The 23,308-nt window shown below is 38.4% G+C and overlaps 1 protein-coding gene across 12 annotated transcripts in view; it reads right to left on the bottom strand.

Annotated features, from left to right (window-relative positions):
• Positions 1 to 6,096: 6,096 nt before the first annotated feature.
• Positions 6,097 to 23,308, bottom strand: part of FRY (FRY microtubule binding protein) — a 446,915-nt gene continuing 429,703 nt past the window's right edge. For 7 of the 12 annotated variants that reach the window (XM_082700313.1, XM_082700306.1, XM_082700305.1 and 4 more), the window contains 4 exons: positions 19,261 to 19,278; positions 17,340 to 17,450; positions 8,092 to 8,294; positions 6,097 to 7,492 (listed from right to left, as the gene is read on the bottom strand). In XM_082700313.1, coding sequence (XP_082556439.1) covers positions 7,234 to 7,492; positions 8,092 to 8,294; positions 17,340 to 17,450; positions 19,261 to 19,278 — 591 coding nt within the window. In that variant the 3' untranslated portion in view covers positions 6,097 to 7,233. The remainder of the gene's footprint in view (positions 7,493 to 8,091; positions 8,295 to 17,339; positions 17,451 to 19,260; positions 19,279 to 23,308) is intronic. The other 5 variants (XM_082700315.1, XM_082700308.1, XM_082700309.1 and 2 more) reach the window with 1 other exon arrangement.

Here is a 23,308-nt window from a genome sequence, read left to right as displayed (position 1 = left end):
TCATATATAACATTGTATGTGTCTAACAGTATATATTAAAAGTTTGTTGTTGCTAAGTTTGAATACATTCTGAAAGCACTAAATTTTTAGCCTCCCCTCCACATTTTATGTATATGATGTCATATTTTACATCTTTCTATTTTATATAGCCCTTTACTAATTTTTGTAGATATAATAGATTTTATTACTTTTGTATTTTAATCTCCATTTTATAAGTTATTAACAAGTAATAAGTAATTAATCTCTCTTTAATAATTACTTACTTTTACTGGGTAATTTTTTCTTTCATAATTTACTTACCCTGGTAATAGCCTTTTCTTTCTAGTTAAAGAATTCCCTTCAACATTACATGCAAGGCTTGTTGAGTGGTGGTGAACTTCTTTAACTTTTGTTAATCTGGAAAACTCCATCTCTCCTCAATTCTGAATGATATACTTGCTTGGTGGGGTATTCATTGTTGTAGGGTTTTTCCTTTTAGTACTTTGTATATATCATGCCACTACCTTCCTGCCTACAAAGTATCTGGTGAAAAATGACCTTTGAGCCTTATGGGGTTTACCTTGTAGGTAACAATTTTTTGTTTTTTGTTTTCTCCTCTTCCAACATTTAAGATTCTCTCTTTATCGTTATTTTTTTGCCATTTTAATTATGTGTATTTTGGGGCCTTGTTGGGTTTATCTTTTTAGGATCTCTCTGCTTCCTGGACCTGGATATCTGTTTCCTCCCAGATTAGGGAAATTTTCAGTTATCTTTCCAAGTAGTTTTTCTTCTTCCTTCTCTCTCTCTTCTTACATCACTATAATGTGAATGTTATTATCCTTGATGATAATGCAGAGTTTGCTTAACCTATTCTCATTTTTTATTATTGATCTTCTTTTTTTGCCATTCAGGTTGGTTGCTTTCCATTGCCCTGCTTTCCAGATTGCTGATTCCTTCTTCTGCATCCTCTTATCTGCAGTTTTCATTTTAGTTATTGTGTTCTCTTCTGACTGGTTCTTTTTATTTATTTTGTTATTATTAACATATAATGTATTATTTGTTTCAGGGGTATAGGTCTGTGATTCATCTTACATAATACACAGCACTCACCACAACACATATTGTCCCCAGTATCCATCACCCAGCCAGTCCATCTCCTCTTCCCCCTCCACTCCAGCAACTTTCAGCTTGTTTCCTGAGATTAAGAGTCTCTTATCGTTTGTCTCCCTCTCTGGTTTTGCCTTGTTTCATTTTTTCCTCTCTTCCCCTGTGATCCTCTGCCTTTTTCTTAAATTCCACATGTCATTGAGATCATATGATAATTGTCTTTCTCTGATTGACTTATTTTGCTTAACATAATACCCTCTAGTTCCATCCACGTCATTGCAAATGTCAATATTTCATCTTTTTGATGGCTGCATAATATTCCATTGTGTATATATACCATATCTTCTTTATCCATTCATCTGTTGATGGATGTCTGGGCTTTTTCCATAGTTTGACTATTGTGGACATTACTGCTATAAACATTGGTGTGCAGGTGCCACTTCAGATCACTACATTTATATCTCTGTGGTAAATACCCAGTAATGCAAATCCTGGTCTGTAGGGAAGCTCTATTTTCAACTTTTTGTGGACTCATTCTTTTTAATATTTTCAATGTCTTTGTTGACATTCTCACTGATTCGTCTTCTCTTCTCTCAAGTGAGGTGTATCTTTATGATCTTTACTTTGAACTCTTGCAGACATATTGCTTATCTCCATTTCATTTAGACCTTTTTCTGTGATGTTTGTGTTTTTCTTTCATTGGGGAGATATTCCTCTGTCTCCTCACTTTTTCTAATGCTCTTAGGTAAGCAACTCCTCCTGATCTAGAATGTAGTGGTTTTGTATAGGAGAGATCGTGTGATGTCCTATAATGTAATACCCCTTGGTCACCAGAGCTAGGCATTCCAGGGCTGTCCATTCCCTATGTAGGCTGCATGTGCCCTCCTTTTGTGGCTAAGGTGGGATTGCTATGCGCACACTGGTGGTAGGGGCTGTTCCTCACCTCAGCTAACTCCAGTGACCTACTTGGCCTTCTGTGGGTCCACTGGGCAGGATTTGCTTCCTATGTTGTTTAGAGGCCCACCTTTAGCCACGTGGATTTACTAGTGGGTGGGGCCAGCACTCAGACTGTCTGCAAGTAGCCTCAGTCACAGCTGCAAGCACATTTGCTCCCTGCACAGCTAACTAAAAGGCCCAGCTGTAGGAACTGCAGGCACACTGGTGTGTGGTTATTTCCCCACCTTCTCAGGGCAGGAATCACTTTAATGTGGTGCTGGTCTGGTCTGACTTTGGCTGCCTACTGAGAAGGGAGGGACAGGACCCACTTTGTAGGGACACCTTGCAAGCCCAGTGGGCAGGGTGGCTCAGGTTTACAGTGGTATGTTGGTGCAGGGCATGTGGTGTTGGCAAGGTAAAGAAAGTTGATTAGAACTGGCTCCCATAAGTATTCAGCTCTTTAGGCTGGGGTAGGGCAAGAAAAATGGTGCCCATCAGCACTTTTGTTCCCAGAGATGTTTTCTGCAGATCCCTGTTTTTTGGGCACCCTTTCTAAAATTAGTCATTAAAACTCCTTTATGTATACCCTAGGTATTTTTCAAATTGCTGCTTCTGTGCTGTCTCTCAGGACAAATTATTTAGACTAAATTATTTACACTAAATAATTTGTGTGACGACTTTTTTAGGGCAGAGACTCAGTCTCTTATCACCCTCGGGCTTTTTTGGAGTTAAGCCCCACTGACTTTTAAAGCTCCTGGAGTTAAACCCTGCTGATTTTCAACTCTAGGCATGGGGGGCTTATCTTTCTAGTATAGATCCCAGGGCTGGGGGTGACCAGTGTGGGGCCTGGTTCCCTTGCTTCTCGGTGATTATGATGTCCCTCTCATTTATAGTTTATCAACTCTGGCAGTTTGGTTCTTAACCAAGTGTCTGCCTCTCCTATCCTTTTTGATGTGGTCTTCTCTCTGACTTAACTGTGGAAGGTCTGGTCTGTCAGTCTTCAGGTCATTATCTGAGTTAGTTGCATAGATATAGTTGTTGCCTTGGTGTGTCTCAGGATCCTCCTACTCTGCTATCTTCTTAACTTCCTTATCTTCTTGCTTAAAAAAAATTTTTTTTTCCAGCTTGGTTGCATTCCAGTGTTCTGTCTTCCCCGATCGCTGCTCTGTTCTTCTGTATCTTTTAATCTGCTATTGATTCTCTCTAGTGTATTTTTCATTTTAGTCATTTTGTTCTTCAACTCTTATTTATATTTTCTGTCTCTTTATTGAAGTTCTCACTGAGTTTATCCACTCTTCTCTAGGTTGGTGAACATCTATATGAACAATACTTTGAATTCTTTATCAGGTAGCTTATCTTTATTTTGTTTGGTTATTTTTCTGAGGTTTTGTATTCTTTCTTTTGGAGCATATTCTTCTTCTCATTTTGTTTCTTCAAATTAGGAAAACGACTACTTCTCTCAATATTAAAGGAGTAGCCTTGTGTAGGAATATCCCCTGTGTTGATGGCATGTATCTGGCAGCTTTGGCCAGCTGGCTGGAGCTTCATCAGGTGCAGGCCAGTGTTTTGGGGCACTTTGCACTGGAGATTCTCTGGTAGGATGTCTAGAGCTTGGGTGGGTATGGGCTGAGGCTTTACATGCAGGGGCATCCTGCTGAGAAATAGGCTGATAGTCTTATGGTGGTTCCCTTAGATATAACTAATTTTCTTACTTAAAAATTTTTCTTTTTATGTTTAATTTAATTTTCTCATTATAATATGCCTTCTTGTGGATCTTTTTGAACTTACCTTGTTTGGGGACTGCATGTCTGTTTCCTTATTTTAGGATGATTTCAGCTGTTAGATCTTCTTATAAAAAGTTTTATTTTATAAAACAAGTTTTCTGCTCCTTTTTCTCTTCTCATGGGACCTTTATAATATGAATATTAATTTGTATGCTTGATATTATCCCAGAGGTATATTAAAACTATCCCTATTTCCAAAAAAATCTTTCTTTTGCTGTTCAGTCTGGGTGATTTCTAGTACCAGGTCTTCTAGATTTCTAATCCATTCTTCTCTATCATCTAATCTGCTGTTTATCCCCTTAGTGTATTTTTCATTTGTTATTGTAGTCCTCAGATCTGATTAATACCTTTCTGTATTTTCTCTTTGTTGAAGTTCTGTGTTTATCCATTCTTCTCTTAAATTCAATAAGCATCTTTATTTACTATTACTTTGAACTCTATCAGGTAGATTGCTTATCCCTATTTCATTCTTTTTTTGAATGTCGGGTTTTTTTTTTCTTTCATTTGGAACATGTTGCTCTCTCTTTATTTTGTCCAATTCTGCTTCTGTGTAGTGCAATCACCTGTTACCCAAAAGTGCAATCACCTATCCACTAGACCCATGTGCCCCAGGGCTGTTCACTCTGCGGAATGCATGTATTGCCCTATTGCAGTGGTGCCAGACTGCTGTGGGTATATTGCTGTGCAGGAGTGGTGCCTGTCCCAGCTGGTTGTGCATCTGGCAGCAACCGATGTGGGTGTGCTAATGGGATTAGGCTGGTGCCTAGCCTGGTTGGCTGTGAGGACCTGCTGAGATGCAAGGTTGTACAGGGCTCTCAGTGGGGCATGTTCCCTGGCATTAGGAGTCTAGGGGGACGATTCCAAAATAGAACTTGCCAGTGCTGGGTTCAGCGTGGTAGAATGAGTGAACAAAAGTGGCTGCTGCTAGCGTCTGTCTCCAGTTGTGTCCCAGTTGTCTCCTCTCTGGCAGGCACTTCCAAATTTTTAAGTGGGTCTCTTTCACCTATGGTGTGTGCACTTTCAATCTGGTATTTGTACACTGGCTTCTGGGTTGAATGAGTCTACATGAACCTTTTCTCTGCAGTTCTAATTTGCTTGGACATACTCCCTTGTGGTTTTCATAGTCATGTGTTTTGGGAACTCTTCCCTCCTGTGCAGGATGTAAGGGTTAGGGTTCCTAATAAAGATCTCAAGTATCTGGATTTTAAGGGGAAAGTGTTTACTTTGAGAACTCTCTTAACCATGGAACACTATGCCAGTAGTGTGTGTGTTTTTTTTTTAAAGATTTTATTTATTTATTTGACAGACAGAGATCACAAGTAGGCAGAGAGACAGAAGGAAGCAGGCTCCCCGCCGAGCGAAGAACCTGATATGGGGCTCGATCCCAGAACTCTGGGAGTCATGACCTGAGCCGAAGGCAGAGGCTTTAATCCACTGAGCCACCCAGGCGCCCCGGTAGTGTGTGTTCTTTAGCGAGACCGTATCCCTGCCTCTTCTGTCTCAGTACTTTGTCTTTTTTGCAAAGGCTCTGTTAATCCAGTTTCTAGGTCCCCTTCTGTGGGATTTATTCTGAATGTAATTATAGATTTTTGTATACATTGAATGAGGTGCGTTCAGAATCTTCCTATGCCACCATCTTGAATCCTCCCCCATCTCAAGAAACTATTGGTTAATAGTTGTACCTTTGGGAACTTAAAAATTCCTGGCTCATACTCCCCGTTACAGGCTATTTGTAGAAAATTACTACTTAGGATTTAGTTTTGGTATGTTAGAGAAGGAAGTTATATTTGTTAGTCTCAGTAAATACGAGTAGGAAGACAGTAACAGATTGTCGTGTGTGTCTATGTCCCTGTTTTTCATGTGGGGTGGAGATAGATGAGCAGTGGTGACAGAATTAAAACTCTTACTTTTCCTTAGAGTCTATCTCACAATTTAAAGTATAACAATCTGATGACAGATATTGACAAGTAGAGCTCACTCTTCTGATTTCTCTTTTTGGTTGATTAGAAAGAGCTGGTTGAAGGTCACAGTCTTAACTTAGTGTCCACTTCCAAAGTGGTAACAGATAGTCCTGCCTCACGGGGTCCCTGTGCTTGCTGCTCAGCCCCAGTGAAAGCCAATCGTGGAATGTATGAGTGGTACTCCTTGGGGTAACCCACATGCAAACCTGTAAAAGTGTGTCGAAGGCAACGATCTCTAAACCAGAAATAAAATCCATGGTCGATGTGTATTTTTTTTCTTTTTTTTTTTTTTAGTCTAAAGGAAGTTCTGAATAGATTATCAACCAAGATTACATCACAAAAACTTTGAATGTATTTACAGAGTGAATAAGTTACATAGATCAACTTTGAATATGTTTCTGATGTGCAACTGGCTTACATGCACACAGCTAACACTTGACAGCATTAATCTGAAGGGGAAAACTTAAGAATGGCCCTTTACATATATGTTACAAATAAAATATGACATTTCTTAAGTAACAAAGTGACAACTCATAGTTTATCTTTATGATTCTACTTCTGGCTATCCAAATGGATATTAAAATATGCATGCGTGACAGGTGAAAAGACTTGGAATTTATAATGTGAATTTCTTTAACTTTTTTTCCTACAAAATGGCAAAGTTGGTTAAAATTAACACTCATCCTTTTGTAGTATAAATATGCTCATATAAGCAACTTTCTAGTAAAAAGCAGCCAAGACCCTTACAAAAAGGTCTATCTGGACCATATTTGGTGCTAGGGTCCTAATCACAGACTTCTGCAAAGAGATTCAGGGCTTTCAGAAACAGTAGCCTAGCAACATAAGAAAGGTACTTCATAGCAGCTCCTTTTAGATACAGTAATCATATTCAAATTACAGTGTATATTAAATTGTCCATTTACAATTCCCTTTTCACATAAACAGGCTGTCAGCTTTTGACCGTCTTACAGTTTTCAGTGGCCAGCTTCATTCTGCCTGCCCCTTCCTCAGCCCAACAAAAAAAGAAAAAAAGAAAACAAAAGAAAAGGAAAAACAAAAGAATGTACAAGTTTTAGAATATAAAATATTTTAGTGAAGAAAACATTGCACTTTTGCCAATCTAAAATTGTTTCTAGAAAGGAAAGGTATTGTTCAGTGTAGTCGGCTTTGGTATGCAATGGAAGTCACTTTCTTCAGTAGTGAGTTGCATCTGCTCAGTAAAATAACACCTTTGTGCCACACAGCATAACGGATGGAGTCTGTCCCAGAATATTCTATGCTACCTTGGTTCTGATAGTATTGCTACACGTTGGAAGTTCTGTCATCCTGTTTAGAAAAAGTCCTACAGGTAACAAGAGGGAGAACAGTCTGACCAAGCCTTCTGAAGGCTGAAAAGACACTGAATGACGTCACCCCAGCATGACAGCACCCCCAGCTTGGAACCCATGGGGGATGGGAAGCTCCTGTCAGAGACTAGTGCCAGAAACACTGGAGTCTGGAAGAAAAGTAGTGAGGACTCGGTAACTCTGGGCTCTGCGAATCATGTCCCGGATCTCCATGTTCAGCTCCATCAGCTTGGTGCAGATTTCAGTCAGGCTCTGGTTTGATCCCACCAACGCATAAGTACCCGTTTGTCCCAGAGTTTGATGGCGGAAATAAATATTCAGTAGTGTCTGGACCTCATCATCAGAACTGCTTCCAAAGATGTCATTGGGCCACAGACTTCTGTAGTCAAAAAACAGCATAGATTAGAGGCATTATTGGTTACAAAGTTGAGAGGTTATGAGCCTCTGTAGTATAAGAGTATTTTGAGTTATAACTCACATACTACTATACAATTCAACCATCTAAAGCATACAACGCAGTGGCTTTTACTACATTTAGAGTTTTGCAAACATCACCATAACTGATTATGGAATGTTACTGGTTCTGATGAAAATATCCAAAGCTTCTAAATATCAGAACGGAATTTGATGATCATAAAACATTTATTTGCTATAGGATACTGGTTCCAGTGACTGTAACTATACTATCCAAATGCAGGGGGAAAAGAACATATTTAAATAATTTTCAAAGTATACCCCAACAACCCCAACCCTAATTTGAACTGTTTCAACATTACAGGAATGATAAAAGACCAGAAGTAACACCTATACTTTAAACATGTAAGTTCTGAAATCTTATAGCTGGCATGGTAATGAGAAAGATCTGAGAAGGATGTGTATAAATATCTAGATGTCCCATCTGTAGTGATTCAGTCCCCAACCATGACAAAGTAACTATGCATTTCCTTTCACTGTTTCTAAAAGAAATAGTCGAGTTACCTGCATTCCCTGATTTGCCGTAAAGCCTTGCCAAGTTCATTGTTCTTCAGGCACTCCAGCATGGACTGGATGGCTGCTTCAGTGGATGTGAAGGTTGGCTCAGACCATGCACCCTCTATATAGAGAGGGTCAGCTGCAATGGCTGCAGTGGCCTCCTTCAGGTTTTTCTTTAAGTCACTCAGTTCCCTGGACATATTTAGCAGCTGTTAAAAAAAATTTTTATTATGTTTAGTTGCAGGCTAGATTTTGCATCCCCAAGAGAGAAAATTTTCATTTCTCTGCTTCTGGTTAAGTATAAGCTAAATATATTGGTAAACTGAAATTGAACAAATAGAACTACTACCTGGTATGTGTAAGGGGTTATATACATTGCATAACTTTCTGTATCAAACACTGGGATACTCTCCTTAGATGAGAGGTTAACATTTCCTTTAAAATGTTTTAAGTAGAAGGGCATATCCAGAGTTAAAATGCATAAGATAACAGGGCTGGGTAGAGCTGGGTTCAAATGCCAATTCTACACTGTATTATGGGACCATACTCAAATAAATAGACTTTTATGTGCTTCAGTTTTCTGATCTGTGAGACTGGAGACATTACCCACCTCACAGGTAACTTTAAAGATGAGATGATGTATATAAAATGCTTAGTACAGTTTGGCACATAAATGCTTACTAAACTTAATCTCGAACATGGATCTTGTTTGGAAAATAACTTTCTCTCATTTGTATGCCATAGGAAAGATGAAAGATATAATTTAAGGAAGAGGAAAAAATCTCAAGGTAATGTTAGTATTCATGTTACAGAGCTAAGAGGTATTTTACCTCAAAATTACTGGTATCAAAAGATAAATCAAAAAATAACCTATGTCACTTTTTAGTGCCCCCCCAAAGTACTATGGAAGTCAACTGTTTTTCAATTTGATCCCAAGAGCATTTTTAAAAAGTTGATGTGCCTTTAAAGATTTGTTCGCCTTTGTAAGGTAAATTGGTGATGTCTGTTTCCTTTGGAAAGTTGATTTACCCAACATCTTCATCTTTACTCATTCCCAGATAGTTAACTGGACCATGTATAGAACCAAAGCCCTCCAGAATTATTTGTCTTCACACAGGTAACTGTTACATACAACTACCTACTCCAGTGCTAGGTTTGAAATTTACTGAGGTAATCCTTTTAAGTATGGTATTAGAGGAGGATCCTAATCTCACCTCCTTTCATGGATACAGAGGCTACAACCACATATAATGGAATTCCCTCTGAAGACCACTCTAAGACTAGCAGAACGGATCTTCTACAGCTAAAGATAGAAAGAAAAGCCACATTGATAAGGGTAGGAGGGGCAGAGAGCCAAACCCTGGGTTTGGTGATCCATAAGGAAGAGTGATCTCACAGGTGCAGAGGTCTTTCCTGAGTAGTGAGGGGATTAATCCCCTGTCATGGGGATCAGCATGGAGAAGATGAGCTTCTATAACACCTGGTTTTGAAAATCAGTGAGGCTCCAGAAGAGTGGGAGAACTATAGTAAACTGAGACTCTGCTTTTAAAGGGCCAGCAGATTCTATCAATCACTCTAGGATTCATTACAAAGGCAGTAGTATGAAAAGCACCTTGGTTATGATTTGCGGACTAAATTTTAAAGCAAATTTCAGATAGGCAGGGATCTGTAGGAGCTTTCTGTTGGAATGGGAGTGTTGGCAGCCAACTTTTTTCTTCCTCTCCTTAAGTTTGGCTGGCCTGACACTCGTGGGAGCCAGTTCTGACAATCTCCATCTACTTTGCTAGCCCTGCTTGCCCTGTCCTGGCAGATGACCCTCCTACCACATGGGGCAGGCTGCCCCAGGCAGGATGGGCAGGCCTTTTGCCCAGAATGTACCAGGGGCTAACCCCATCTACCAGCAGGCCTGAAGCAGCTGCAGACAGGCAACTCAGCCAGCCTAGCTGGGGTCAGCCCTGTTCACTAATGTGCCTAAAGCAGTCATGGCCCAGTCACAGAAGGAAGGCACATATACCCCACACAGGGGACACCCCTGGAATGCCTGGTTCTGGTATCAAGGGGAATGCACTACAGGGCTCCACAGGATACCTTTTACATAGGGCCACTACTTTCAAGACATAATACACTGAAACAGAGGTAGACAAAATGAGGGAAGAGGGGAATATGTTACAAATGAAAGTACAAGATAAAGCCTCAGGAAAAGTACTAAACAAAACAGATAAAAGTTGAAAGTGAGGGTCATAAAGATATTCGCTAGAGCTGAGTAGAGGAACTCATGAGAATTTCAACAAAGAGAAAATATAAACAAGCATCAATAAGGGTCGGAGAATACAATAACTGAAAAGACAAATACAACAGGGGAATTAAAGGTAATTAGAGATGGATAAGAATAGCTCAGTGATCTGAAAGACCGAGTAATGGAGAACACTCATGCTGAACAGCAAAAAAGAAAACTGAATTTTAAAAAATGAGGATAAGTTTGGGACCTTTAGATAACATCAGTTTTACTAACATTTATAGGGGTCAGAAGGAGGACAGAGAGAGAAAGGGGGCAGATAACTTATTGAAAGATGTAATAGCAGACAATTTCCCTAACCTGGAGAATGAGATATCCAGGTAGTACAGAGAGCCTCTAACAAGACGAACCCAAAGGAGGTCACATGATACTTAAAATGTCAAATGCACCAATAGGAAGGCAATTAGTTACATAAAAGGGAAGCCCCAAAAGGCTATAAGCTGATTTCTTAGCAGAAACTTTGAGTATATCATGCTACTCCCTTTTGGCCTGCAAAGTGTTGAAAGAGAAAAAGTCTACAACCCCAAATACCCTACTTAGCGTATCCTTCAGAATTGAAGGAGAACGTTTCCCAGAAAAACAAAATTAATTTATCACCACTAAAGCAGTCTTACAGGAAATGTTAAAGACACTTCTTTAAACAAGGAAGTGTCCATTACTAGGAGAAATTATGAAAGGAAAAAATTTACTGGTAAACATATACTAAAGATAGTAGTAGATCAATCACTTAGAAAGCTAGAATGATGACTAAAAGAAAAAATAGTAAAATTGATCATATCTACAAAAATTAGGTGATACACAAAGAGATCTAAAATATGTCATATACATAAAATGAGGTAGAATTTAAAATGTACTGCTTTTAGAATGTGTTTGAAGTGACCAACTTAAAACATCCTGTTATATACATATACATAGAATGTTATATATGAACCTCATAGTAACCACAAACATATTACAGACACAAAAATAGAAAGCCAAGACTAACACTGAAGAAGGTAAAGTTATAAAAAAAAAAAAAGGAAAGAAAGAGAAGAACTACAGAAATATCGCTTTGAATGTAAATGGACTAAATACTCCAATCAAAACATATAGGATGAATGAAAGGATAAAAAGAAAAACAAGACCCACCTGTATGCTGCCTACAGGAGATCTGGTTCAGACCTAAAGACACATACAGACTGAAAGTGAAGGAAAGGAAAAAATATTCTGTGCAAATGGAAATGGAAAAAAAAAAAGCTGGGATGGAAATGCTTATGCCAGACAAAATAGACTTTGAAACAAAGACTAACCATGTAAACACATGGTTCAAAATCTATGGGACTTAGCAATGATACTTCTAAGAGGAAAGTTTATAGTGATACAGGCCTACCTCCAGCAACAAGAAAAATGTCAATCTAACCTTACATCTAAAGAAACTAGAAAAGGAAGAACAAAGCATGGTTAGTAGAAGGAAGGAAATAACAATAAGACTAGAGTAGGAATAAATGAAATATAAAAAAATAGAAAAGATCAATGAAGGTAAGAGTTTTATCAGAAAAGATAAAAACTTAGCATAATACCCTCTACCTCCATCCACAGTGTTGCATATGGCAAGATTTCATTCTTTTTTATCCATTCATCAATTGATGGACACCTGGGCTTTTTCATAATTTGGCTATTTCTGATAATGCTGCTATAAACATCAGTATGCATGTGACCCTTTGAATTAGTATTTCTGTATCCTTTGGGTAAATACCTAGTAGTATAATGCTGGCTCATAAGGTAGTTCTATTTTTAATTTTTTGAGGAATCTTCATACTATTTTCCAGAGTGGCTATACCAGAGTCTACATTCCCACCAACAATATGAGTGTTCCCTTTCTCCACATCTTCTCCAACACCTATTATTTCTTGTGTTGTTAATTTTAGCTGTTCTGACTTGTGTGATTTTTAAAGATCTATTTTAGAGAGAGAGAGTGAGTTCAGTGAGTGGGGGAAGGGGCAGAGGGAGAGAATTTCAAGCAGATTCCCCACGATATGTGGAGCCTGACATCGGGCTTGATCTCATGACCCTGAGATCATGACCTGAGCCAAAACCAAGAGTCAGATGCTCAGCTGACTGAACCACCCAGGTGCCCCTCTCGTCATGGTTTTGATTTGTATTTCCCTGATGATGAGTGATGTTGAGCATCTTTTCACATGCATTATGTTAAGCGAAATAATTCAGTCAGAGAAAGACAATACTGTATGATTTCATTCATGTGGAATTTAAGAAACAAAACAAACATCAGGGGAAGGGAGAAAGAAAAAAGGAGGCAAACTATAGAGAACAAACTGAGGGTTGATGGAAAGGAGTTTAGTGGGGAATGGGCTAAATGGCTGATGGGCATTAAGGAGGGCACTTGTGATGAGCACTGGGTGTTGTATGTAATTGATGAATCATTAAATTCTACTCCTGAAACCAGTATTACACTTTATACTAACTAGAATTTTAAAAACTTGAAACAAAAAAGTACATAAAATACACAATAAAAAAAGAACTGATTAACCTTTAGCTAGACTCATCATGAAAAAAAGGGAGGACATTCATTGAATGAATAAAATCAGAAGTGAAAGAGATGTCACATCTGACAGCACAGAAAATACAAAAGACTCTAATAGACTATTATGAAAAATTATACAATTGGACAACATAAAAGAAATGGATAAATTCCTAGAAACAGTCTTCGAGACTGAATCAGGAATAGAAAAATCTGAACAGACTGATTACTAGTAATGAAACTGAATAATCCAAAAATTCCCAACATCAAACTGAGGGTTTTAGATGGGAGAGGGTGGGGGATGGGTGAGCTCGGTGATGGGTATAAATGAGGGCAAGGAGTGCATGGAGCACTGGGTGTTAGACACAAACAATGAATCATGGAACACTACATCAAAAACATGATGTACTGTATGGTGACTAACATAATAAAAAAATTATAAAAAATGAAAACTTCCAACAAAAAATCCAGAACCAAATAGCTTCACAAGTGACTCAATACCAAACATGTGAAAAATATTTAATACCTATTCTTCTCAAACTATTTCCAAAATTGTAGAGGATGGAATGCTTCCAAATTCGTTGTACAAAGCCAGTATAATCCAAAATCCAAAATCAGACAAGTACAGTACAGAAAAAAAGATTAAAGGCCAATATTCCTGATTGATATAAATGTAAAAACTGTCAACACATTTGCAAACAGAGTTCAACAATATATTAAAAGGATCATTTATCATGACCAAGGAGATTTATTTCAGGGAGGCAGGGATGGTTCAATATCTACAAATCAATGTGATAAGCCATACTAACATGAAAGAAATTATGATAATCTCAATAGATTAAAAAACATTTGACAAAATTCAGTATTCATTCATTAAAAACGTCAACAAACTAGGTATAGAGGAAACATACATTAACATAATGGAAGTCACATATGACATCCTTGTAGCTAATATCATACTCAACAGGGAAAAACTGAAAAAATTTTCTCTAAAATCAGAACAAGCCAAGGATGGCCATTCTTGCCAATTTTATTCAACATAGAACTGGAAGGCCTAGCCACAGCAGTCAGACAAGTAAAAGAAAAAGCATCCATATCGGCAAGGAAGACAATAAACTCACTATTTGCAGATGACATGATACTATACATAGAAAACTTCAAAGATTCTACCAAAAAACTATTAGAACTAATAAATGAAATTCAGTAAAGTTGCAGGATACAAACTTAATATACAGAAATCTATACATTTTTGTACACTAATAGCGAACTGTCAAAGAGACATTAAGAATATGTCCTGTTTACAATTCCATCAAAAAGAATAGAATACCTAGGAATAAAGGTGAGGAGGTACAAGATCTATACTCTGATAGCTGTAAGACATTGATGAAAGAAACTGACGAGGACACAAACAAATGGAAAGATATACCACACATGAATTGGAAGAATTACTATTTTTAAAAATGTCAGTACTACCCAAAGCAATCTGTAGCTTCAGTGTGATTCCTGTCTAAATACCCCTGGCATTTTTCACAGAACTGGAATAATCCCAACATTTGTGTGGAACTACAGCAGAGCACCAATAGCCAAAGCAATTTTGAGAGAGAACGACAGAGCTGGAGGTATCCTAACCCCAGAGTTCAAACAATATTGCAAAACTAAAATAGTCATTAAAAACAGTATGGCACTAGAACAAAAGGATACATAGATGCTTGGTACAGAACAGAAGGCCTACAAATAAACCCATACCTACACAGTTAATTGACAAAGCAACAAATACATAATGGAGAAGAAAAAAAAATCTTTTCACTAAATAGTGTTGGAAAAATTAGGCCACTTTCTTATGCCATGTACAAAAATGAAATTCATTAAAGATTTACATTTAAGACCTAAAAGAAAACATAGGCAGTAGACTCTTGGGCATTGGTCTTATCAATGTTTTTCTGGACTGGTCTCTTCAGACAAAAGCAAAAAAAAGCAAAAATAAACAAATGTGACTACATGAAGCCAGAAAGGTTTTTTTTTTTTTTCTTTAAACATGTTATTTCAGAGAGTGAGGGCAAGAGAGCATGCACAGGGTGAGTGGCAGAGGGAGAAGCAGGCTCCTTGCTCAGCAGGGAGCACATGGGGCTTGACCCCAGGACCCCGGGATCATGACCTGAGCCAAAGGCAGATGCTTAACTGACTGAGCCACCCAGGCGCCCCAAAACTAAAAAGTTTTTGCACAGCAAAGGACACCATAAAAAAATGAAAAAGCAACCTATTAAATGGGAGAAGGTATTTGTAAGTAGTGTATCTGATCAATGTGAATCTCCAAAATATGTAAAGACTCATAAAATCTGACGAAAAAAATGGGCAGAGAACCTGAGTAGACATTTTTTCAAAGATGTACAGATGGCCAAAACTCCAATGAAAAGATTCTTAACATCACTCAACATCAGGGAAAATGCAAATCAAAATCACAGATCACCTCATACCAGTAAAAATGGCTAGAATCAAAAAGTTAAGAAAGAACAAGTGTTTTCAAGGATGTGGAAAAAGGAAGCCCTTATGCACTGTTCACAAGGATGTAAATTTGTGCAGCCACTGTGAAAAACAGTATGGAAGTTCCTCAAAAAATTAAAAAAAATTAAAAATTCCGCTACTGGGTATTTTACCCAAAGGAAAAAACCCCCACTACTTTGAAGAGATAAATGCACCCCTTTGTTTACTGCAGGATTATTTACAATAGCCAAGATATGGAAGCAACCCAATTGTCCACTGATAGATGAATGGATAAAGATGTGGTACACACACACACACACACACACACGATAACTACACAGCCATAAAATGAATGAGATCTTGCCTTTGTGACAACATTGGCAGTCCTAGAGGGTATTATGCTAAGTGAAATAAGTCAGATGGAAAAAGACAAATACTATATGATTTCACTTATATGTGGAATCTACAGTGGCCTCAGACTTCCTTTATCCCTGGGTCAGCTGTGGCACCATGGGTCACCTGGTTCATCGGAGATAGAACCTGAGCCTTGCCCTCAACTTTTCCTTCTCCTTCATTCCTCACCCCAACCCCTGATCAGTTTCATAGATCTTTTGTGCTTAATCTTTCATTTTCTGTCCTCTCCCCATACCTAGCCCTTCTGTCCTGGTTTAAACCCTCATCCTTGTCTGTGCTATTGCAAAAGCCTAGGGACTAGTCTCCTGTCTCCAGCCTACCTGTCATCATATCCATCCTCCACACCCCTGCCATAAACTAAAATATCCCCAGGCATAGTATCTTCTGTCATCTAACCCTTAATATCACTTGTGCCTGGTTCTGGTTTTGGTTTGCACTTCATATTCTAACAACACTGAATTGCTTGTACTTGGGGTGCCTGGGTGGCTCAGTCAGTTAAGTGTATGACCCTTGGGTTCCAGTTCAGGTCATGATCTCATGGTCCTGGGATGGGGCCCTGTGCTCAGGAAGGAGTCTGCTTTTCTCCCCCTCCCTCTCCCACGGCTCGTGCTCACTCTCTCTAAAATAAATAAAATCTTAAAAAAATAAGTTGCTTCCACTTACTTTTTTAAAAAAGATTATTTGAGAGAGAGAGAGAAGCAGACTTCCCACTGAGCAGGGATCCTGACACAGGGTTTGATCCCAGGACTCTGGGATCTGGCCTGAGCTGAAGGCAGACGTTTAACTGGCTGAGCCACACAGCTGCTGTCCCTATAGTTGCCTTCCCTTTCTTACCACATTATGTTCATGCTGCAGCTGCTTAATGGAACATTTCTCCTTAGCCCTCAGTTCCTCTAACTCCAGCTTGTTCTTTAAGAAACAGCTCAGGTTTGATTTCCTTCAGAAAGCTTTCCTATTTCAATCTCCTGGCCTCCAGCAGAATTATATACTTGACCTTTGTGCTTCTATAATATGCAGCGTACATTGTCATTATTTCACGTACTATGCTGCAGTAGTATTTCTTCATTTCTAGGAAAATTTTGGTTCACTTGGAAGTAGTATGTTTGTTACTTTGAGAAATATTAAAGTCTCCTAATGCGAAGCGGGACAGGGCAACTGAAAAGAATCAATTGTCACATAGATATTTCCTTCAATCTGAATGTGAGGGCAAGTATGAAAAGGTCAATGTAAAGAAGAAAAACCGTAACACAGGAACTTTTTCAAATAAGAATGTCCAGAACCAGGGCCAGGATCATAGCATTAGAGAGGCACTCACTCTCAGGGCTGTCCTTAAATTTTGTGCCTAGTCACTTGCTTTACCTAGTCCTGGCACTGGCCAAACGAGAATAGGACATGAGACAATGCATATTTAAGTCTTGTGTTCAAGCAAATCAATTCTGTGGGAAGGAAATCACTTGGGCAGTTATAAAAGGGATGGGGGGAGAGAACAAAAGGAAAGGAATGATTTTCACAGAAGGACCTGGGGTCGGGAGGTGTGTGGCTCACCTCTGGCATGGAGCTGACTTCATGCACCTGGCCGATGAGCTTACAGTAGGACTGAAAAAGCAGCAGCAGCTGGAAGTGCAGCTTGTATAATCTCTGACACAGTTCCAATTGCTAAAGAGAGAGCGTGCATGGGAAGAAACAGTTATTAAGGCTCATTCTTATATAACAAGTGAAATCTCGGTGGAGAAAAACATTTTTTCTTTTAAATCAAGGAAACATAACTAGCTGTTATTATTTCAGGTGAAACAGAACAACAAAATCCAGCCAATAAATATCAGTGAGAAATTCACAGTATAAGAGAATAGCTTGGGAGATGACTAATTAGGAGGCGTAGCTATAAAGGGACTCAGTGAATCACCAAATTTTCATTATGTTTGCCAATTAAATATCTCCAAATTATAGCTGTGGTCATCTTAATTGCAGTTGTCTTAATTTGTATAAACTGAAATTGTTTTTAAAAACAAAAACAATTATTACAAGTATATTCGAAAGGCAAAACATTAAGTCATTCTAGGTGTCAAATTTATAAATTCAGCAATTTGGGAAGTTACTCCATGTGACAATTCTGGCTGCCGTGAGTACAGACACTCATCTCAAAGTCTGTGCAAACACAACAGTCAGTCATACGATCAATGCTTCTACTCAGTGCTCAGTAAATATTTATTGAATTACAGAGTTAAAAAAGGGCTACAAGTGCTAACAGAAAAGAGAAATTAAGGGAACATTCAAAACTTTCTATGGAAAAAACATTTAAAAAGCATCATATAAAATGGCCCTTGAGCCCTATAGATACCTCTCGAATTTAAAATGTTTTCATTATATGGCTTATGTATACTTTGAGGGAAAAATTAATCTTGAATAGTTCCAGCACCAATGATCATACTACTCTTTGAGCTGTATCTGCTTGTAATTGGCTCTACACTTTTCCTGTTTCACTCTAAGAATGAGTTAGCTCCTAGGTGGTAGATGGGAATTCTGTGAAAGAAAAGAGCAGCCTTCACAAGATAGAATTTCACGGCTCAGCAGTCACCAGGGAAAGTGGGTTAAATGTGTGGCTTCAAGGAAACATGTCACTGTTCAGTTTTCAAATGTTGTTAAGTAAGGTTAAATAGGGCCTTTCTTTTGCTAATGGACTATAAAGAACTCAGCTCAGAACTGAGAGCTTCTAAGGTCCCTTAAAATTGTTCCCCCAAATCAGTTTAGGGAAAGAAATTATAAGAATTTAAACTTAGGCTTTAGGAAGAATACCCTATTGATCATATTAATACAATCTTGATCCTAATTGTTAAAAGTTATCAAAGTCCATGGGCTAAGGCTATGCTCAATGAAATTTTCTTTCTCTTGTCCTTTCCCTGGCTCCTGGGGGGAAAATAACAACTCTAGGTTTAGATTTAGATTGATTTGATCTCTCAATGCTGATACCAAACATAAGTTTAAAGAAATAGCTACACTCATTAGTTAGCCCATACTAGATCTTTGGCTGTTTTAGTAAAGCATTTTGGTTTTTGATCATTTAAACCTTTCTTTATAGAAATCTTTTAAAATCTGATATAAAAGATAACTGTTGGAGACTTGCAGATAAATTAAAAAAAGTATTGTTTAAAAACAACATTACCTTCATAAATTTAGGGTGAAACCTAGCTATGAAAACTCTGCCCTTTGTTACATGCTGGATAATGTGGGTTATTACTCAAAATATCCCACTGGTAGTATGAGAGTTCACAGCAACTTGAGTTTCTACTTTGGGACGAAAGCAGCCCAGAATGCTACTAATTCACTGCACGTCTCAGTCTACCAAATAAAATAAAATGAAACGCAAAGGGGAAAACATGCTAAGAGCTATAATAGTAATAGTAAAAATAAGATTTGTTATGGGTCCATGCCTAAAATGGGCAAAGAGTATGAAAGAAAGTTAACTTACTGCAAGAGATTCCATTTGCTACACAGCAAGCATGGCACAGGAAACAAAGGAAAGGAAAGAAAGTACAGGGTCAGTGTAATGCATGCAACGGAAAGCATGGCCCTCTTCCAAGAGCAGACCCGTCAGCAGTATTAGCATTGCTTGCCCAAACTTGATAAATGGTTGCACGTCTTGTACCCATTCAACATGCACAGCGGTCCAGTTAAAAAGAAGCTTGAATGGGAAACATGTCACTGAAAAATATAATTGGTAATTGTTTAGGTTCTCCGATTAGTTGGTTTAGAGGTTTTGTCAGTCTTGGACACCAAGGTCAAACTTTTATTACTTGAAGGTTTTAGGGTGTAACTGTGAATAATATGTGAACAGAGTAAAACTGTGAGGAGACCAACTGAGTAATCTGAAAGAACGGTAGTGTAAGAAATTACACTTTTGCTACCTGTTAAGGCAGAGTCTTTAATCCGTTTGACTTCCTATCTGCTAAGCTATGAGGATCTAAGAGACATAGAATATCGTTAACAATCTAAGTGGCATTTTCTTTAGAGTCAGATTGCCTTCCTCGTTAAGAATATTTTATAGGGCTGTGAGATATAATCATCTCCAAGGAATAAACCTAGTCTATATACTCCCAAACAAGTGTGAGATATGACAAGTAATTTTCTTGCGTTTCACTTGTAATAATTTGTTCTCAATTTCTAAAAGCAATCTAGAACTGGTGGGTAGTTTAGAATAATATAAATTTGTAATTGAGCCATGTTCAATTATGGCTTCCGTTTTTTGGTATTGTCATATCATAACCATGGACTTGGTTTTAAGGAAAGTATGAGTATGTTGGAAAGGTGATCAGAGTTTGACAGAGTATTAAAAAAAAAATTTGGCCATTCCTAAGTATGGATCAGTATATCTGGTTCTGGGTGTTCAAAATATTTAAAGACCTATCTAACTTAGTTTCTAATTCTTGACAGGAAAACCACTTATTTTAAAGCTCTTTCTAAAAGAAATCTCTGGGTTATTATCAGTTTAGTGTACTATGCTTAATATAAGGTACATTATACACACAAAATTATCAAATTATTTATCAGTATCTTAAACATAAAGCCCCACCACTATCATTTCCCAGCCCCTTCCCCTGCCCTCCGAGGGTCTCTTCTTGCCTCACCTGTTACTAATATCCAATGAACTGGGCGCTCTGATGACTACTGTATTATGTTTATTGAGTAGTTTTTTGGACCTTGGCCATGAATATCTTTCAAAGCCTTGAAAGAGAAATACATTGAAGCCTGTGATGCAGATTACATAGCCTGAGGTAATTGCTATTTTTAAGAAAACTTTATGCCTAGACATTTTATAATCAAACCTTAAGTACTGAAAAAACTGCTGTCTTTCTCCTGTTTTCCAAAACAAGGCTGTAATCCAAGGTCATCCAACCAGTTAAGCTGAATGTCCTCTGTTCAATAAAGGCAAAGACTTTTTGACTCCAGCTTGGTGCTGAGGAATTTCATTGTCCATGAATTCTTCCCACTCAGCTCTCAAGGCACAAAACTGTATTTCTTGGGGGATGGCCAACTTGACACAGACCAGTTCTCAATATCCTTCTTAAACACTCCTTTTTAGGTAGGTTGGAGCAAGCTGCCTTGCTATTTATTATCTCACAGTCCTTTCCTAGGCCATAGGCTGGGGCCTCGTTTGCATTTAGAGCTCCCAAACAGATAGTGAAAAATGCCTTTCTAGGGGGCGATTTTATGGAAAATGTTAAAACCTTTTATCCTTCCCGTGCTGATGTTTTCCTATATCCAGGTTTTGAGAATAATCCCTTCATAAATCTTTGTGAATGTATTTATGCTTTCAGACTTAAGATTCTTCTGAAAATTTTATGGGAATGGCACCATTTTATTGGGCCAGAAGGATTTTCTTCAAGCCTTGTTCCTGCACTCCTAATACAACTTGATTTATACATTGGATTTAGATGTATGTTTCCTCAAAACTAAGAAAAAAAATCAAGAAACCAAGACATTAAAAAATGATCATAGGCAGGGTAGCTTAAAAGCCCAGAATAATCTAATTTTTGTTCATTACAGTAGCATAGCCGTCCGGGTCTCTCTGTATTCTGCTCTGAAGTGAGTTCTTTGCTTACAACCATTACCAGCCAGGTAAAAATCTGAGAAATGTTCACCCTGACAGAAGATGAGCCACAGTGTACTCTAATAGCTCTTATTTTCATCATAGTTAATCTCTGAAAGCCACTGGTTTAAATTAAATGGGATAAAATTTAGACAACCTAGCCTAAGGTTGCAGCTTCCTTCCTCAAGAATACATAGATGCATTTAATCTCCTAAGTGGGTATAATCAACATGGGCCCACCCGTTGCTAATATCACTTGGGGCTGGCTCACCGTGACTACTGTATTATGTGTGCTGAGTAGTTTTTTGGACCTCAGCCATGGATATCTTTCAAAGCTTTGAAAGACAAATACCTTTAAGCCTGTGATACAGATTACACAGCCTGAGGTATTTACTATTTTTAAGAAAACTTTAACATCAGGAGACACTTGTTTTCAGTCAATGCAGGGAAGAGGATTCCTTACAGAAGAGTAATTGACTCTATCCAAAGGGTGATGTTTCATGGGTTACAATTTAACTGCAGAAACTGCAACCCGTCTTGTTTGGTTTGTGTAAAGAACAGAGGTTGCTGTCTTCTCGTGCATAGATTATGCAGGGATAGTAAGTGCATAACTGAGACCAAAAAGACCCTAGTAATTGGAATGACGATTTGTATATAAGATGAAATGTAGCTGGGCCAGATGTACATGATTGCACTTGAGTCCGAAGAGTGAAATGTTCCAGTAGTGCTCAGAAATACCTGTTGAATTGGGACTGTGCCAACTAACATCACTTATAATGAGTGAAATGGAAATAGCCCCAGCTTTGCCAGGCCAGGCCCCACAGGACCCGGGAGGTGAGTGGTATTCACTAGTTGAAGGCCTAAGCCTCGTGCTGCCATCTGGAGCACCTGGAGCAGGTGTTGTTCTCCCCGACCCACATTTCTACTAATGTCAACTACCTAGTGGTAGCCACCCTTAGATGAATTGGAGAAGGTCAGAGAAGGAAATGGAGAGGTCAGTGGAAACCCAAATTCTTTTCTTTTTTTTTTTTTTATTTTAATTTATTTTTATTTTTTTATAAACCTATATTTTTATCCCCAGGGGTACACACTTCACAGCACTCACAGTAGCACATACCCTTCCCAGTGTCCATAAACCCACCCCTCCAACCCCCCTCCCCCCATCAACCCTCAGTTTGTTTTGTGAGATTAAGAGTCACTTATGGGAAACCCAAATTCTTAATTAGAGGTGCTGATTTAGGTCACGAAGAGATTTGTCCCTCCTCTTGCTTGGGCTGAGAAAACATAGGTAAAGCAGGGTCTGCAAATCAGAGAAACTGCTCTTATGAGACCCAAGCAGATCACATTCCTCGTCTTACGTTCTGTTCAGCGTATGCTGTGCGATATTCTAGGAGAATGGCCAATAATCACCTGCAAGCCTAAATCGTTGACTAATCATGCCTGTCTTTTAAAATAAGCCTTCCCTCAAAAATACTTCCCAAGTATTAGAGACACTTTTTTGTTTTTTCAAAGAAACTGTTTGTTTTGTCCATGCACTGAGAATTCTCCTCTAATAGACCACCCGAGTGAGCAAGGTCAGCAGACAGATGCTTGCATCTTACATATGTAGAGATGTTTCTCACACGGGCAAGAGTAACACTCTCTCAAGCGGGTGCTAAAGGGTAGCCCATTTTTCTTGAAACACACAGCCCTGTCTGGTTTTCCACTTCCCCACTTGGGGGCCTTAAGTACAGCGACACATTTTTCTATTATAAGAAAAACAGTAGTCCAAGCACCATGATGATTGGCACCCGGGTCTTGTCCGGATACTGGAAATTTTCCTCTAGCCTTTATCTATGTGTATGTTTTTACCTTATTTATTTTTTAAAAATAATTTATTTCTTTTCAGCATAACAGTATTCATTGTTTTTGCACCACATATGTTTTTACC

This window comes from Mustela nivalis, assembly GCF_964662115.1.
Source record: "Mustela nivalis genome assembly, chromosome: 15".
Classification (NCBI taxonomy): domain Eukaryota; kingdom Metazoa; phylum Chordata; class Mammalia; order Carnivora; family Mustelidae; genus Mustela; species Mustela nivalis.
Note: the sequence above shows the minus strand (reverse complement) of the source record. Positions and strands in the feature narration are given on the sequence as shown.